Source organism: Nomascus leucogenys, chromosome 7b, assembly GCF_006542625.1.
Source record: "Nomascus leucogenys isolate Asia chromosome 7b, Asia_NLE_v1, whole genome shotgun sequence".
Classification (NCBI taxonomy): domain Eukaryota; kingdom Metazoa; phylum Chordata; class Mammalia; order Primates; family Hylobatidae; genus Nomascus; species Nomascus leucogenys.
Genome location: NC_044387.1, coordinates 49,246,736 through 49,265,066, shown reverse-complemented (window position 1 = coordinate 49,265,066; position 18,331 = coordinate 49,246,736). Strand labels below are relative to the sequence as shown.

At 55.4% G+C, this 18,331-nt stretch overlaps 1 protein-coding gene across 13 annotated transcripts in view; it reads left to right on the top strand.

Annotated features, from left to right (window-relative positions):
* Window positions 1-12,454, top strand: part of SPECC1L (sperm antigen with calponin homology and coiled-coil domains 1 like) — a 148,139-nt gene extending 135,685 nt beyond the window's left edge. For 11 of the 13 annotated variants that reach the window (XM_030815916.1, XM_030815922.1, XM_030815921.1 and 8 more), the window contains 3 exons: window positions 6,256-6,372; window positions 7,302-7,361; window positions 9,190-12,454. In XM_030815916.1, coding sequence (XP_030671776.1) covers window positions 6,256-6,372; window positions 7,302-7,361; window positions 9,190-9,279 — 267 coding nt within the window. In that variant the 3' untranslated portion in view covers window positions 9,280-12,454. The remainder of the gene's footprint in view (window positions 1-6,255; window positions 6,373-7,301; window positions 7,362-9,189) is intronic. The other 2 variants (XR_004030968.1, XR_004030969.1) reach the window with 2 other exon arrangements.
* Window positions 12,455-18,331: the final 5,877 nt, after the last annotated feature.

Below are 18,331 nucleotides of genomic sequence, written 5' to 3'. Positions count from 1 at the left end.
GGGAAGGAAGGAACCACACACCAGGGCACGTGGTGTTGCTCCATGTGCAGCAACACATGGAGCAGTGGAGGCAGGTGGAGGTTTACAGGTCACATGAGTATGATGAGGGTCAGCAGAGTTGCAGCCACGTGCCCAGGAGCAGGGCTCCAGGTAGGAGCAGCCTAGGGACATTCTCAGTGATTCTGTTGCGTTTGGATTCATGCCATCTGCAATACAGCAACCATCTCCTCTACAGTAAGCAAACTAAACCCTAAAAATACCTTACAGGCCGGGCACGGTAGCTCACACCTGTAATCCCAACATTTTGGGAGGCTGAGGCGGACAGATCACCTGAGGTCAGGAGTTCAAGACCAGCCTGACCAACATGGTGAAACCTCATCTCTACTAAAAACACAAAAATTAGCCGGGCATGGTGGCGGGCGCCTATAATTCCAGCTACTCAGGAGGCTGATGCAGAGAATTGCTTGAACCCAGGAGGCAGAGCTTGCAGTGAGCCGAGATTGTGCCACAGCACTCCAGCCTGGGCAACAGAGCGAGACTCTGCCTCAAAAAAAAAAAAAAAAAAAAAAAAAAAAAACCTTGACATGTGTAAAGCACATCACAGTTTCAGAAGGGGTCGAAGACTCGTCATCTTGTGTGGGCTGGGATTTCACTGAAGTCCAAGACCTGGACTTCAGGAAGTGTCCAAACCTGGCTCAGACCCCTGTCCACAAGCTTCATACTGGTGGTGGTGAGTTGCTTTTATCCAAGGCATAAAAGTTTTAGCTTTTTTCCTCAATTGCCAAGGACATCCAGGGTGACTTTAGCCCTCCTGGGAAGGTAGGGATCATAAGTTCCAGGGGCCACCAATCCACAGGCAGATTCACCTGTTGGCACCTTAGAAAGCAACAGAAAGTTTAGTTCCAGACCTCATGCGGATGGGGACAGAGCACCAGGCTGCTCCCAGGCTCTTCTGTGGGGTCCAGGCATGGAGCAGAGGCATGAGGGGCAGATGGCAAGAGGCAGGTCTGGGGGCCACCGGCAGACACTTGAGGAGGGCCCCAGGATCAGGGGAGGAGTGCTCAGCAGGCAGTAGGGAAGACGGGGCAGGAACCCTTGCCCCAAGCATCCTGCGAGTAGTACCTCACTGTCATTCTCACAATCATCCAGAGCAGTCTGGAAGGAGGCTGAGGCTCCGAGAGGCCAAGCACAGAGCTGGTCTGTGGGATCATTCTCCTCTTCCTGTGCTCCCCTGGCAGCCCGGAGCCCACTGTGGTCTGGGTTTGGGGATAGCTGGCGGGTTGTGTGAGTGGTGGCGGCTGGCAGGTAGGGGGTAGAGGAGGCCTCACTGGGTGCTGGTCACACCTGCGGAGCAAGGGTCTTGACTGAGTGAGGTAGGGAGAAGCCATTTCTCTGGTGATTCCATGCGATTCTGTGTCATTTCATGTGTTTCCTCTCCAAGATACTGATCCCATCATAATATTAACGGGCCGTGGTAGCCATGTGGAGGGGAGCTCCCCGCCTTCCTGCCTGGTGTTCCTGCACCGTGCCTTCCGAGAACCCAGCTTCGTTGTTCTTATATTTAGTCAATATGACTTCATTAGCAATTAGACTTTTCAGCCTGGAACATTTCAAACCATGGAACAGCCAGTCACGTTGGGAGCAAAGGGCTGCAGGCTTCTTCCTCACTTCCCTGGAGGAACCCCTTTTTCAGAGCCGGGCTCATTCTCGCGACATGATCTCTGTGGATGGGGGAGGAGGCAGAGCAGCCAGTGGGTGCTCAGGCTTCACTTGGGCTCCCTACTTTCTGCCTCTAGCTTATCACATAGGGTGCCTTGGAGGCACGTGCAGCAGTGTGGCCTGGCTGCCCTCCAGCCCTCCAAGGGTTAAGGGAGGTAGGGCCCCCAGCCAGCCTTCTTTTGGGCTTTACTTGTATTGGTAGGAAATTTCGTTGTCAGGTTCTCAAATGTGAACTTCCTCAGCCTGGAACTGAAGGAGCCATTGTTTTCCTCCCAGTTCAGGTCACTGTGGCATGCTTTGTAAATGAAGTCTCTCTTCCCGGAGATTCCAGGTGGGGTGGGGGTGCTGGAGCAGCAGCTTCTTCCCTGGCAGGGTGTTGGGTTTATCTTGAGGAAGCGGAGGGGGAAGGCTGGGGTTCCCACAGGCAGGCGGATGGGACACAGGAGCCTCTGCCTCGAGGCGCTGTGCAGTGGTGAGGCCAGGCACGTCCACGACCCTGCCAGAGCTGCCTGCATTTCAGGGAGCAGAAGGGGCGGCTGTGGCAGGAAGTGAAGGTTTGTTTTCCTCCAGAAGTGAATGTGACGTCTGAGGGCCAGGCGCTGCTATTGGCCTCACACAGAGCTCCACACGTTATTAAGAAGCTTCCTGGCCCCCTCTCCCTGCAAGGATGCCTCTTTCATCAAGCACTTAGTCCCTTAGACCTGGCTCTTTTTTTTAGTACCTTTAATAGACTTTTTCCTCTGCATTTTGAACAAGGGGACCTTGCATTTTCATTTTATAGTGGGCCCTGCAAATTATGGAGCAAGTGAGTCCCGGCCCATTCTTCATTTGTCTTGCATGCTTCATTCCTGCCTCTTCTCTGTACCCCAATCCTGGACTTACTTCACTGTGGAAAGGTGCACAGGGCATTAGGAAATCTTACCTAGACAACTAAAGGAAAGCAGGCCCATCCTCCTAGGATACACCTCACTTTGAATGATCCCATAGACCTGCTCTGTGGCCTGGGTGAGTGTCTTGGCCTCTCGGAGACTCACCCTCCTTCCAGACTGCTCTGGGTGACTGTGAGAGTGGAAGTGAGTACTGCTCACAGGATGCCTGGGGCAAGGGTTCCTGTCCTGTCCTTCTCTGCTGCCTGCCTAGCACTCCTCCCTGGTCCTAGTTTCCTCCCTAAAGAGCTGCTTTCTGAGATTCCAGTGAGATCAAAGAGATGAGATTGCATGCGTATGCATGTGTTCAGGGGTCTTCAGTCAGCAGTAACTGTCAAGCCCTGTTTGCCACAAGGCACCTTCTTCATTAGGTCATCAGAACCCTTTATGGGGTGGTAACTGTTAAATCATGGCCAGAGCAGAGAGCCGCGTGGAGGGCGGGCCAGGCCTCTTGGGAATGTAGCAGGTCTTACTCTCAGGACTGCATCTTCGTGGCCAAAAGTGTGAGGACTACAGCACTGAGGCAGAGAGGATTCTCACCTGGCCCAGGTATTTGGGGAGGGCTGACGTCAGTGGATGCCTGGTGGCACACATTTAGGTAGCCAGGTCAGACTGTCGGCACACCAGCCACCACAGGCTTGCTACCACCTTCCCCTGTGACTCTTGGCAGGTTTGCATTTCCTTGTTCCTTAATCTGGTCACTTTCCTCACAGCAGTTTATAACAATATCTCTGGGTCATATCAGAGAAGCTGGAAGCAGCAGATGGTCAGGTTAATGAGAGGAAATGGCTTATGAAAGTAACGCTTGGGACTGCTGTCCTTTGGAAGGCTCATGCTTTGCACAGACACTGGTGCGTTCTGGGCACGTGCAGTCAGAAGCCAGACAATACATTCTGATGATGCTGGTGATGAGAAGTCAGCCTTGTGATCCTCCACGTGGTCTGCTGCTTTGTAAGGACACCTGCCTAGAGCTGTGAGGCTGGACTGACGGTCTCCCTCGCAGGGACGGCCTGCCCAGCCTGCTTTACTTGGGTCCTTGCTGGTTGGACACATCCTCGCAGCTCTGAGCCTGGGTTCCCATGGCCCCCACCTGCCCTTGTCTCTGAGCCAGGTCCCTGACTTGGTGTTAGGTCCTAACAGGATATAAAGAGGGGTCAGGATTCGTAAAGTGCTTTGTAAACTTTGTAAGACTCTATACAGATATAGTTAATAATATAATGATAATAATAGTGTTAATATTATTCTGTGAATCACTCATTCCTGGGAGGAGTATAAAGTGCTCCCCAGGAGCTGGAGGGTTTGCATTGAATAATAAAATTTGGGCTTTCTCAGTCACCTAGGAAGCTGGCTCTTGGTGCAGTTGAAGGTGGCGTGAAATAATGAAAGTGGGACAGGGTGGTGGGGAGGTGTTCTTGTTCAGCTTGTGGTGTCTGCATAAAGTGTGAATTAGGAAAATTGAAATGTGTAGATTCATCTTCATAAGGACTGTTGCAAATAAGGGTAAAGGCTACATACCAGCTGAATTGCAGAATATTTTATATGATAAAATACTCTGGGCCAGGTAAGGTGGATCGCACCTGTAATCCCAGCACTTTGGGAGGCTGAGGTGGGAGGATTGCTTCAGCCCAGGAGTTCAAGGCTGCAGTGAGCTATGATTGTGCCACTGCACTCCAGCCTGGAGACAAAGTGAGATCCTGTCTCTTTAAAAAATAATAAAATCTGAATTATATATTCCTTTTATAGTTATAAATACTTTAAAATATGGAGTAAGGTGCCCCTTAAAGTCAAGGCTGGGTACAGTGGCTCATGCATGTAATCTCACTGCTTTGGAGGCTGAGGCGAGATTGCTTGAGCTCAGGAGTTTCAGACCAGCCTGGGCGACATAGCAAAACCTCATCTCTACAAAAAACAAACAAAATTAGCTGGACGTGGTAGCATGTACCAGCCTGTAGTCCCAGCTACTCAGGAGGCTGAGGTAGGATTGCTTAACCCCAGGAGGTCGTCGAGGCCGCAATGAGCCAACTCCACTCCAGGTTGGGTGACAGAGAGACCCTGTCTCAAAAAATTTTAAAAAGTCGAGGTGGTTCCCCAAGAGGTGGCATGGAGAGCACACAGCTGGCCTTAATCGGCTCCTAATGCAAGATGGGGGCTGTCAGATGATGACACCTTCAAGTTATAGAGGTGTTTTGGTTTGTGGTTTGTGTGTTTTTTCGGAGATGGGGGGGGTCTCACTGTGTTGGCAGGCTGGGGTGTAATGGCTGTTCACAGGCACAGTCATACCATGCTGCAGCCCTGAACTCCTGGGCTCAAGGTATCCTCCTGCCTCAGCCTCCTGAGTAGCTGGGACCGCAGGTGCATGCCTGGCAGCAAATTGCAGAGGTTTTTGATGGACTGCAAGTCTTAGCTTAGAGTCCCTGATCTGGGAGGTCAGGCTGAGTCATAACGTTTCTTAACAGAACAGCCCTGCCCCACTCCTGTGCCCCATGCTTCTCCCTGGCAGAGTTGAGGCCACAGCCTGCAGGGCTGAGGAGCCCTGTACGCATCCCACCTCCCCACACCAGACACTAAAAAGACCAATGCACAGAGGATCGAGGCATTTAATCAGACCAATAAATTGCCTCATCAAAGACATCTTTAAGCGAAACATGTATTTTCAGATTACTTTTTTTAACCGCAAGTGTGTGGTGGGGTACACTATAGCAATCTCCAGTACATGTGGTACATGGCCTGGACCAATGCTCAGGGGGCCATGTTGTTGCTCTCCTTGGCTTCTCACCATCCATCAGAGCAGGTGTCGTTAAGAGTGAAAAGGGCAGAAGGTATCTTCATGTGTGGGCACACTTTGAGATACACCCTGACTTGGAGGATCTTTTACGTGCTTCAACAACCAGTGGAGAATGAGTTGCATTTTAATACATGGTGCTTTAAAGGTCATTGATTACCGGCCAGGTGCGGTGGCTCACACCTATAATCCCAGCACTTTGGGAGGCCGAGGCGGGTGGATCACGAGGTCAAGAGATTGAGACCATCCTAGCTTACAGTGAAACCCTGTCTCTACTGAAAATACAAAAAAAATAGCCAGGTGTGGTGGCACGTGCCTGTAGTCCCAGCTATTCGGGAGGCTGAGGCAGGAGAAATCTCTTGAACCTGGGAGGTAGAGGTTGTAGTGAGCCGAGATCATGCCACTGCACTCCAACCTGGCGACAGAGTGAGACTCCATCTCAAACCAAAAAAAAGGTGGGGGGGGGGGGGGCATTGATTACCACCCACATCGTCTGTTCTGTACTGTCACCCCAACAGGTCATGGTAGAGGCCAGCTTCAGCAGCCTAGGGTCCTCTCTTTGTATGCAACAGCTAGTAATTCAGCAAGACGCCAAGTGTTATACCAGGCCCAGGTGTGACCACGCAGGGGCAGCCATCTACAGCTGGTGGGTGGGATGGGTTGGGGAGCCATAGATACCAGGTAGCCCTTGGACACAGCCGCCCTGCCCTGGTTTTGGTTTTGTGTTTTGGAGGCCGTGCAGCATCTGAGGCCTCCTGCATCCTCCTTGGCTTCTCCTAAGAGGGTCCCAGCATGTGTTGTTTACATGTTTTTCTTCCTTTCCTTCAGAATATTGACATTACAAACTTCAGCAGCAGCTGGAACGATGGGCTGGCCTTCTGTGCCCTCCTGCATACATATCTCCCTGCCCACATTCCATATCAAGAACTGAACAGCCAGGATAAGGTAGGCCATGGAGGGCCAGCTCCCGGCACCCGCCTCACAGGGTTGGAGGGCTGAGAACCAAGGGTAGTGCCTGCCTCAGCAGGTCACATACCACAGCGCTGGCTTGCGATTGCCTCTTGCCATCTGGTTCTTATTCTGGGATCAGGTCATTCATGCTGAGCCTTGTGTGGAGTATTTGGTTGGTTCAGAATTCCCCAAGTGATATCATTCCTAGTGGGAGCAGCCAGTCCTTCCTGAGTGACTACATTTAGGATGAAGAGCTTCACCAGGAGGGGGCCAAGAAGCTCCCTGAAGGCAGGAGTAGTCAGGCAGTGCTGACCAGGCTAGGCCAGCCTCCTGCCACCTTGAAGAGGGCTGTCACTCCATGGCCCGTTCTGCTCTGTGGGCCTTAGAACTGGCAAGAAACACCAACCCTGTGCACTCCAGGGCATGGTTTAATATTTCATCCAGAGAGTTCCTTGGGGACAGGGTCAGGGAAGAAGCCCTACCCAGAGGGCCACTGGAGAGGATCCAGGCCCGCAGCCCCCGCCCCAGTCCCCTGCTTCCCCCATGTCAGCCCCCAGCCTTGCAGACAACCCTCGAAGATCCCTGTGGGGGAAGCTCATTTGATGAGTGTTCCTAACTAGCTTTTGGGGGTGCGTGTTCAGGTGCCACAGCATTGGCATGGCAGAAGTAGGATTCTTCAGGAGTGAGGAAAGAACAGGTGTTGGTGGGTCACTCTGCAGCAGGTCGGGAGGGGAGGGTGGCCGGGCCTAGTGCAGGGTACTTGGTGCAGACGCAGAAGCTCAGGCTCCCAGCATAGGTTTGTTGTGGCACCAGGTAGAGGTGAGTGTCGTCCTTCAGGTGCATCTGTCCCAGGCGGTTGTGGAGGCCACGTGACTTTCTCCGTGCCTTGTTCACGCACTGCAGTGACACGGTTTCTTTTACAGAGAAGGAACTTCATGCTGGCTTTCCAGGCAGCTGAAAGTGTCGGCATCAAATCCACACTGGTGAGCCCTTGTCCTCCTGAGTCACTGGCAGGGCCCTCCTTCTGGCTAAGAAGAGTTCAGTCCTGTTTAAGCTGAATCCTCGTGGGCGTGGGGTGGTGTGGCTGCCTGGTAAAAGGCAGCTGTGGGGTGCTCTGGGGCCAAGGGAGGGTCCCGTCAAGGGTGGGTGCAGATGTGGGATCTCGTGTCCTGGCCCCCAGCACTTTATCTCACGTGAAACACCCTAAGGATGCCCCCTGAAAGAGTGGGAGGCCTGAGACCATGGGCCCAGCCAACCTTACCTGGGACGGCTCCTCGCAGTCATCTCTTCCATAAGGGAATCCCTCAGGTTAGAAGAAAAATGTCATATGTTTATAAATCTCGCTGTCAAAAACACCACACCAGCAGGTCCATCTGCCTTGCTCATCCACAGCGAGAGGGCAAGGCAGCTCCCAGCCAAGGCAGGCGGCTTTAGAGGCTGGACCGGAGGCTCCTGCACTTCCTCGTGATGGTGTGGGGAGCCACAACTCATAGGACAGAAGTGTGGAAACCCAGCTTGTTCTCAGGTTCTTTAGGCCTCTCATGCTTCTACCTTGCCGAGCCCAACTTTCCGGGAGAAAACATAGCGTCCAAAGCCAAAGCCAAAGCTTCTACACCCAGAGACAATTTTATTAAGTACACTGAGTGCTGCAGCATCACATGCGACACACAGACCATCAGGGGATTTTCAGAAAGGGCAGAGAGCCCACAGGCCAGGCCAAGCCCCAAACAGTCCTAGATCTGGGGCCCTCCAGGGCCAGCTCCCCATCCCCGTGCCCCCAGCCTAACTTGTAGCAACTGGAGGTGCTGTGAAGAAGTGTTTACGCCCATGTTCATTCATTAGAGTGTTGATGCCACAGGTGCATCTAAATCCCTAGAAATGTACTTTTTTAAGGGTGGCCTCTGTTCACCTGTACAGGGAAAAATAAGTTAAATATTCCCCCATTCCTGGATATTTTACAACACATGTGTAAAGTTCCAATATATAAAAAAAAGCAGGCCTTTTTCCCACCCTCAAAAGCTTCTATAGTCAAGATTCTTGCATTGAACAGGCAGGTTTTCCTTTTCTGCACCAAGTCACCAAGGGCGCCCTCCTGATCCTGTGTGCTCAGCCACACGTCCTGTGCTCATCACCCACGGGAAGGGAAGGATCTCTCAGGCTGGCCCCTTGGGTCACTCCCCGAGCCTTCAGAAGCAGCAGTGTATCACTTTTTGAGGCCTTCTGTCTCGTGTAAAAGGCTGTGAGACACTGGAAGTGGGGTGGGGGTGGATCCACGGTTTCACAAGTTTATTTTCCTACAACATCAGTTCATCAGTCACAGTCACTGGCATTCTGCCGAGCACAGTTACAGAGCAGAGTCTTGGATGATTTCAGACTGTTGCCCATGGTGAAGGCCATCAGAGTGTTGGTTCTGGGAGCCCCCGACAGAGAGAAATTCTCCTAGGCCAGTGCCTGGGGCTGAGAAGGGCTCTCAGAAGGATCTCCCAAGGAATGGTTTAAGAAGAGAGGCAGACGCGGGGAGGAGGGAGGAAGTTCCCCCGCCCAGACTGGATGAAACCCTTCCCATCCTGCAGAGCCGTGAGCAGGGAGGCACCTTGCCTGTGGCTCTGGAGCAGGGGTGGATGGCCTGGGGACGATGCTGATGCCCAGGGAGGAAGCGTTCTTGGCCAGGCTTTAAAAATGTGTAATTAGGCCTAGAAAATATTTCAAGGCCCCATCCAACCCCAAGAGCCCATGTTGCTATGGCAGAGCCCATTGGGACAACCTGGAGGTGACCTGCAGTTCTAACCAAGCCTCTTCCTTGTCTGTCAGGACATTAACGAAATGGTACGGACTGAACGACCCGATTGGCAGAACGTGATGCTGTATGTGACGGCAATCTACAAGTACTTTGAGACCTGAGCATGCCGGGAGGAGCCGCCCCAATAGTGGGGGTACCCCTCCACAGTGACCAAGCAACACCAACGCCATTAGCTACGCACCCCTGTAAAGCTTCCAGCAACTCTGGGCTGCCCCACAGCGTGTGAGCCTCCAGCTCGGGGCTTCCATATTGGCAGAACTCAGCCGTGTGGCCCACAGCTCCCACCAGGGCCCCTCCCACATGACCTGTCCATTCAGGTCATGTGGGCTCAGCACACATCCTGCAGGCTGGTGGCTGCTGGAGTTTTCCTTCTGAAGAGAATATTGAACTACACTAGTGCTCCAGGGCACCAAACAAAAAGGGCTCATGCACAGCTGAATTTGGGAAAAGGGATTCAGTTCTGTGGGAAACTCACTGGGGTTGATGAAGGCTCAGCCGCGGCACTTCCTGACTATTGGCTGGGGTGGGTTCCGGTGCTGGTGAGAACCCAGAAGGAGAATCAGCGCCTGGTAGTTCCCAGCGCCCTGGGCCCTTCACCGTCCTAGTTTGGAGGAGCATGTCACCACAGACGTGGGTCAGCTGCCCCACACCTGACGGGGCTGTCCCGGCCGACACAATCCAGGCGTGTTCAGCCTGAGCTAGGAGAGTATCTAGAGGGCGTGGTGCGGGCACGCCAGGGCTGGGGTGCTGCTGCTGCACTCACGCGGCTGGGCTTTCTGGCAGGAAGCAGTTGCAGGGGCCCCTTGCCTGGACTCTGCGACCTGTCTTCCAGCCTGGAAGGGGTTTGGAGTCCCAGCTCTGGCTTTAGATTTCTTCGTCATAAGGAGTTTTTCTAGTTAAGATTTTTGTTTTGTTACGAGCAATGCTGGAAAAAGTCAAGTCGCTCCTGTTCTGTTAGTACCAAAGTTACATTGTTTCAATAAGCATCGAAATCTAAACAAGATCTGTACATTAGCATGGTGAGAGCAAGGAATGAAGCAGGAAATAGGAGAAAAGTAAACAACTTTAGGGAGCTCGGGCAGTGTCAGTTAAACACACTGAGTCACTAAGACATAATTCTCCTAGGCCAGAGTTTAAGAAAGTGCCTTAACTCTTCTTGTGAGGGCAGCCACTGCCCTCCATGGCCAAGGCGGGACCTCCAAGACTCAGTGGTTGAGTTGTCTCCTACCCTCCCCAGGTGCTGGGTCCATGCCCCCCGTGCTCACCCTCCCCAGGTGCTGGGTCCATGCCCCCCGTGCTCACCCTCCCCAGGTGCTGGGTCCATGCCCCCCCGTGCTCACCCTCCCCAGGTGCTGGGTCCATGCTGTTTGAACCAAAGCCTTATTTAAAGGTGGTCACTGGAGATGCTCTCAGGCTGGAACTCAACAGCTATTTTTGGGAATAGGGATCTCCCGTGTGCCTAACGCAGTAGCTATTGGTTTGAACAATGTCCAGACAAGACCTGTAGCTTTGAGAATACAACTGTGTTTGGCACCTGCATAGCACCATGAGGAAGACCGGCCACCAGTGGAAGCGGGGTCACTGCCCCACAGACTGGATGCAATGAGGGGCTCCCAGGAGGCCCAGCCATCCCGATTGTGGGCTGAGGGGTCTGCATTCAAACACGATGTTCTAGATTAGGAGTTTTAACGTGTCTGCGTAGCCTAGAATGTGGTTATTAGGAAAGGGGCTGTGCATGTGGGTGCGGCTGCTGGCACACCTGGTCACCAGATGGCCAGGAGCTGCCCATCAGCCCTGCCCAGATGTCAGCCTGGGAGCTCAGGCTGCTGCCGCCGGCTGGATGCCCTTTGGTGAAATGCCCATTTTCAGCTAAGAAAGGAGAGGCCAGGCAAGCAAAGTCATGCCACAAAGCATACCAGAGACCCCCGCAGACGCCTGGCCCAGTCCCGCCCCCCGTCTGAGTTGTGTTCTTGTTACTGTTCCTCTGTTGATGGCCAGCTCTGCTGTTGGCATGAGCCACTGATGTTCGTGTGATAATTATTGTTTTTAAATGTCTCTCCACTTGGGTATCCTCAGTTCCCACTTTTGCTCTCATTTGCCTTCACAGAGGCCAGTCCACCTGTCCGGATCCAGCTGTCTGGTCGTGGTTTGGTTTATTTATTTTGTCCTTCAGGGGCTGTTTTGCCCTAAGAATGAGGAGACTTTCCCGGGTCTGCAGTTCCCGACTTTATCCCTTGCTGGCCATGCGAGCCTAGCCCTGGTGCCTCATGGGATGGGGGGTAGGGGTCCCCAGGATCTTCTGGAGGAGGGTGGCCATGGATGGATGGGCTATATCTGTGTCTTCCCTCTGGGAGTCTCATGGGTCCAGCATCAGGCCTGGGGTCAGCAACAGGGAAAGAGAGTGGGCATGGGAAGGGCCTGGCCCCGCCTATCTAGAGGCTTGCCTCGGGCCCCTCCTTGGGGAGGGTTTGCACGCAGAGCTGCAGGGGAGAGGGTTCCAGAAGCATTGCCTTTTGCCTCGTCTAATAGGATCCTTAGAACACTGTGGGCTTTAGGAATGACCATAGATGCTCACATGTGTTTAAAGTGACATTTGGAGATGCTCTCAGTCCTGTGGCACCTGGCACGAAGTCTCCAGGAATCCACTTTGCCTCTTCTCCCTTCAAGCACAAGCTTTACTGCAAAAGGGCCAGTCGCGATTCTGTTTCTCTCGATCCCAGGCTTCTGCGGACTGACGATACTTTTAAATGTTGTTCTAGTAAATATTCTTGAATGTATTAAAATGGCTGAAACAACAAGCTTGGGCTTTTCTAGCTTGCCCTCCACTCCCTGCCGTCCCTCTGACGTCGCATAAACCAGAACCCAGCTCCCTCCTGGGACTGGCTGTGGAGAGGAGGGCACCTCTGAGCCAGCCTGTGGCCTTACCCCAAGGCGTACTTCCTCGTGTGGGAAGATCCTGACCAGGAGTCCAGGGTCGCCTCCCCTGGGCCACAGCACATCACCGTGTGGCCTGGGGCTGTGGGACAGTGAGCCCTGTAACCACTGGGGTTCTGTGACAGATGCCAAGACCCCAGAGACCGTGGTAGAGCTTCCCCCAGGATAGTGGAAGCCCCTACATAGCCCAGACACATGCCTTCCCCGGGTACAGGGGAGTGTGTCTGGAGGGGTTTTGTTTGTTTTGAGGCATGTATCATCTTGGAAATAATTGTCAGGATGTATAAAATAAGAAGAAAAGTATACTACCCAGAGGCAACCAGATAAACCTTTTTTTCTGTGCATTGTTTTTTTGTTGGTTTTTTTTGAGATGGGGTCGATCACGGCTCACCACAGCCTTAACCTCCAGGGCTCCAGCAATCCTCCCGCCTCAGCCTCCCGAGTAGCTGGGACCACAGGTGTGTGCCGCCATCTCCAGCAGTTTATTTATTATTTATTATTATTATTTTTTTTGTAGAGATGGGCTTTTCGCCATGTTGCCCAAGCTGGTCTTGCACTTCTGGGCTGAAGCAATCCTCTCGCCTTAGCCTCCCAGAGCCTTGGGATTACAGGTGTGAGTCACTACAGTGATTGTGAATGCACTGAGCTGGCCTGGAGAACACTCTTATCACCTTGTCCACGTCACATGCAAAAGGCCCATGGTGGTGGTGCCTCCTGCACACGAGGGCATGTAGTGAGTGCCCTTCCCAGGTGGAGACTCCTCAGGGTTGGGAGCCCAGCAACTGCCTTGCCCCTGAGTAAGCCAGGAGTTGTGCTGTGACCTGCAAATGCTCAGGAGCTGCACCCCTGGGTGCCAACAGCTGCAGGCACCCTGGGGTGGGCAGTGGGCAACAGCTATAGAGCTGGGAGCTGGGCATGAAAGGACTGGGGGCAGGACTGGGCTTGGAGTCAGCTCCTCCCTGCTCTGCAGTCCCTGCGTTGTATCCTCTGCCGTGTGGAGGGGGTTCTGCCCTAGTGGTCAGCAAACAACCATGGAGCCTGCAGGGTGGGCCCTGTGTGCAGCGGCCTCCACGAGTCAGCAGGGGACCGCCGTCCCTGCCAGCGCACCTGGGCCTTGTCCTGGGCAGCACAGACCCCTTAGCCACCACCCCCAGGTGGGGCGGTCACTCCCAGATCCTCCGTCCGTCCTGCCTGCAGTGCAGCTGCCTTGGATGCTGACTAGGGTGGCCCTGAGGGGATCCCTCTGTCCCCAGTTACGGGCCTGCGCGGCCCGTCCACAGTGCCGCGCCCCTCAATTTGGAGCTGGCTCTGCTGCTCCCCAGGGCAGCACCTCTGGGGAGGGCATCGTTTCTACCTTGATTCAAAGTTCCAGGATCTCTGAGGGACAGCTTAATAGGTGGAAGGGGGAAGCTGTGAGATTCCAGAGAGAGTGGAGAGGTTCCAGAAGGATCCCTTACACCCCTCCAGCACCCTCAAGGGCCTGTCGTCCTGTGCCCAGATGCCATGCCCTGCCCCAGCAGCCCTGCCTGGCCAGCTCTATGGCCCCCGCCCCACGGGGCCGGCACTTCCTGCAACCTCGGGGTAGCCTGGGTTCTATTTTAGGTTGTCCCTTAGGTGAGGAACCGGGGCAGACAGAACCAGTCTCAACATGCAGCCACTTCCCTGTACATCAGGTGGGTGAGGACAGACTCCTGGGTTGCTGAGATTTGGGGATCTGGATTCTGGCAGGAGCTTTGACCCCAACAGGTCTGGACCTTACTGGGCATCTACAGGAGGCTGGGCTGGGCACAGGAGAGGACTCCACCTCCCCAGCCTGACCGGCCCCCTCAGGCTGCGAGTGCGTTGGGGAGCCTGCCGTGAGGCAGGGGGAGGGGTGTGGAGAGACCGGGCACAGCCTGCCAGTTGACCACACCAGGCCCAGAGCAGGTGCTGAAAAGTCTGGTCTTTTGTCTCCACCCTCCCGTGTGTGTGAGGAAGGGGTGCAGGGGATCTGCAGACTTAAGAGCCAAGCAGAAAAGAAGGGCCGGGGCAGGCACCCACCAGGCAGGAAGCAAGTGTGCCCCGAAGGGAAGGACAGGCCATCGCAGGGCTGGGTTGCACCCAAGACTTCTGCCAAGAAGAGCACTGAGGAGGAGTCGGGACACACGGGTCCTCCCCAGGTCAGCCACCGACACTTGGGATATGCTGGGCTTGTTTCCACCTCTGCAAAGCGGGGCCCCCTTCTGGGCCCTCATATCAGGCACCCTGTCTGACGTGGGGTACAGAGGCCTGGCGGGTCACGGGGCTGGGGCCACAGGGAGAACGGGCAGGTGGCTTAGAGCCATCGGGGTGATGAGTGGCGAGCCCCGGCATGACGGCTGTGGAGGACTGTCACTGCCCACCCTAGAGCTAGGGCTCCACTCCCCTCAGGGCCTGCTTTCCCATCTACGCTGATCATCCCCAAGGCCGGGTTGCTAGCGGGTTGCTGTTTGTCCTGACACCCAGAAGCAGATATGGGGTGAACATCTTGAGTGGGGTGGGGGTGAGTTGGAGGATGATGGCCAGTGACTCGGAGATCACTTCCTCCGTATGTTTCTTCTGCCTTTGCAGGACCTCTGTTAGGATAAACTGGAGCCTCGTGAGGTCCCTGCCCCATTGGGGAAGTTGGGGAGCACCTGGGGTGATCCAGTTGGTTTCCAGGGACCCTTCCCCTGCTCACCGGCTTCTTGTCCTGGGCCTGGCGTGTCTTGCTCCTGATGCAGCTCAGCTGGCCTCAGAGCAAACAATGAGGGCCAGAGGCCACCAGGTGCATCCTGGGCAGGAACAAAGGGCCGGAATCCTGGAGCTGGGGAGGCCCAGCTGGCCCTGCCGCCGGGCCTGAGGATCCTGGAGCCTGGATGGAAGGAAGGGTGGGCGCCCACAGCCTTTTCAAAGCCTGCCTGGGGCTGGGCAGGGAAACCAAGGCCTGGAGCCAGAAGCCGGGGCCTGCCAGGGGCCTCCCTGTGCCCACCAAAGGGCAGTGATTGCAATCGGAGAGCTTCTGCCCCTCAGCCTTGTTGCTCCCTTGGGCCTGGTGGGGGGCGGCCCAGACACCTGCACAGGGACCTCCCTCAGCCCCACAGCCTTGGTATCTGAGGACAGCACTCAGCTGAGGTGGGTACGGGGCTGGCGAGGGGGCAGCAAGGCCAAGACTGAGGAGGTGGCCTTAAGGCACGTGGTGCCGAGAACACAGGCCCCTCCCTGGAGAAGACAAGCCGGCCCGTGGGGCAGGCAGTTTGGGGACAGCCCTGCCAGGTGCCGTTCCCCATCCCTGAACTGGACGGCTTGGCCTGTGCCCAGTCTCTGGGCAATGGCAGCGCTGGAGACCTGGGCCAAAGCACCTGATAGATGACACAGGACCGCGGGGCTCTCTGCCTCTGAAGGGCCAGGGAGGAGCCCAGTAGGGGAAGGTTGGGGGCCTGGCCTGAGCCGGCCCATCACAGCCTCCTTGGCACTGGCTCCTCATGGTGGCTGTGGGGACTGTGGAGCTGGCTCTGGGGCTGGAGCCACTCCAGGCCCTGTCTGACCACCCCCGGCCTCAGGACACAGTTCCACCGGCGCCACTGCTGAGGAATGGAGGAACTGCCCCTTGAGCCCTAGAGGTGAATGTTAAGGGCTTTGGCACTGTGACCCTGAGGACCAGCTTTAGAACAAAGCCATCACTCTCTGCGTGAGGACGTTGTGGCTGCGACCCGCCTGCTGTGGGACTGGGATGCCCATGGCTAGACCATGCATGGGAGGGTCCACGCAGGAAGGTTGTGGGCCCCAGGATGGGAATGGCAGAGGAGTCATTGGGGTCCATACTGGGGGACAAGACAGACCCTCAGAATTGGCTGAGGGCTGGTTTCTGCCTCGTGAGCCCCCTGAGTCCCTCAGGAAGACTCGGGACGCTCCGTGAGTGTTTGCTGATCAAGGGCTTGAATGAATCTGGGTCCAGCAGGTGTGGGCAGGAGGGGTTTGTCCCCACTACAGGAGAGGTTTTACCTCGTGGAGAGCCCCAGAAGCAAGGATGGGGAGCCCAGGACGGGGGCGGGGGAGGGCCCCATGGCCATCAGCATCCCTCACCCCTACCCTGTGGTTTGACTTAACCTCCAGGAGGGGGCAGGGCAGACACAAGACACTCATTTTACAGGTGAGGCTATGGGTCCTGGAAGGTCTGCAGGGAAGCCCCTGCCGCTGGTCCCAGGGCGGTGTCCCCACCTGGAGGGGGAGCTCCTCCACTAAGGAAAGCCAGGGCCATGGGAGAAGGCGAGCTCCTTTGAACAGAGGGTCAGCAAAGGCCAGGATGAGAGAGAGGGGGGCACCAGGGCCAGGTCTCCTTGGAAAGACCTGGGGACAGCACCCCAAGAGTCTCATGTGGGTCTCGCCCTTCGGAGTTCAACTTAAGCTGTCTGGGTCCCCACACATCCCAGGGTTTCCTCCTCCACCTTGAGAGGGCACCACTGGACATTAGGGAACACAAGGACCAGGAGAGCCGGGCTAGCTGAATGGGAACGGGGGCCCAGGCTTCAATCCCAGGAATAAGCCAGGGAGGCTGCCAGATGCTCAAGGCTGCATCTGGGCAAGCAATGGTCACTGCCATGGGCCCCATGCTCCTCCCAACACACTGGCCAGGTGCCTGTGTGCCCATTTCCCACCCATCCTCTCCTCCCTGCAGTGAGTGGTGGCTGCTGTGATAGAGGTCATGCCCCCATTCTGCCTTCAGCCTTAGGGTCCAGCCTGGCCCTGGGCAAGCCCCTCCACCCTGGGCCTCTAGCCAGTACCCCACTGGTCCCCAGAGGTTCTAGAATGCAAAGATTCCCAAAAACCTTTGGCCACCAATGCCCCAGCTGTCTGACATAGCCTGTCCTGTCGTGAACAAAATTGGGATTAGTCCACATCCCTCCAGATGCAAGGATAGAAGGCAGGTCCCCTTGGACAGCTTGGAGGGCTGGACATGAAGTTGTTCCCAATTGGAAGCCTCCAGAAAACAGGCGAGTGGGGTGGGGGGCTGTAGGGGAATTCCCAGCCTCAGGCTCTAAAATTCCCAGTTAGTCTGTGGTGCAGACAGGACTCCCTGCCTCCTTGTTCAGGGAGGTGGGGGAGGATCAAGGCCACACTGGGCACCAGGAGCTGGAAGAACAAGAGGGTCTCTGGCCCAGAGTCTGGGATGGGGAGAGGCAGAGGGGGCATTGGAAATTGGGGACTCATCTTTGAACTGAGATACCAGCTGTTGCCAAGACCAGCCCCTGGGCCAGGCTAAGGAAGGGCAGGGCTAAAGGTGGGGAGCTAAGGGTCAGGCAGGGCCTTGAATGCTGTGTTCAGAAGGCTGGCCTTTATCCCTCAGGACCTGGGGAGCCATGGAAAGATTTGAGGAGGAGCGGGCATTGGGCACAGCTGGACACTGGGGAACGGGTGACACAGGGGCACGGATCCAGCCCAGCTCTGATAAGGAACAGCAGAGTTCCACAGGACCATAGTGGCAGAGGCGGCAGTGAGGACTTCTTTGTTTGTTTGTTTATTTATTTATTTATTTGAGACAGAGTCTAGCTCTATCGCCCAGGCTGCAGTGCGGTGGCATGATCTCAGCTCACTGCAACCTCCGCTTCCCGGGTTTAAGCGATTCTCCTGCCTCAGCCTCCCGAGTAGCTGGGACTACAGGAGCATGCCACCACGCCCGGCTAAATTTTGTATTTTTTTAGTAGAGACAGGGTTTCACCTTGTTAGCCAGGATGGTCTCGATCTCCTGACCTCGTGATCCGCCCACCTCCGCCTCCCAAAATGCTGGGATTACAGGCCTGAGCCACCGCGCCCAGTCGGCAATGGGGGCTTCTTAAAAAAGGAGGGAGGCTGGGCCCAGTGGCTCACGCCTGTAATCCCAGCACTTTGGGAGGCCGAGGCGGGCGGATCACGAGGTCAGGAGTTCGAGACCAGCCTGACCAACATGGTGAAACACCGTCTCTACTAAAAAATACAAAAATTAGCCGGGCGTGGTGGCGGGCGCCTGTAATCCCAGCTACTCGGGAGGCTGAGGCAGGAGAATCGCTTGAACCCGGGAGGTGGAGGTTGCAGTGAGCAGAGATCGCGCCACTGCACTCCAGCCTGGGCGACAGACCAAGAGTCCGTCTCAAAAAAAGAAAAGAGGGAGTGTGGGGGTGGGGCCCGGAGCGCTCCAAGGGGCGGGGAAGGGGACTCCCAGGCCCGAGGACTCCTAGAAGGGAG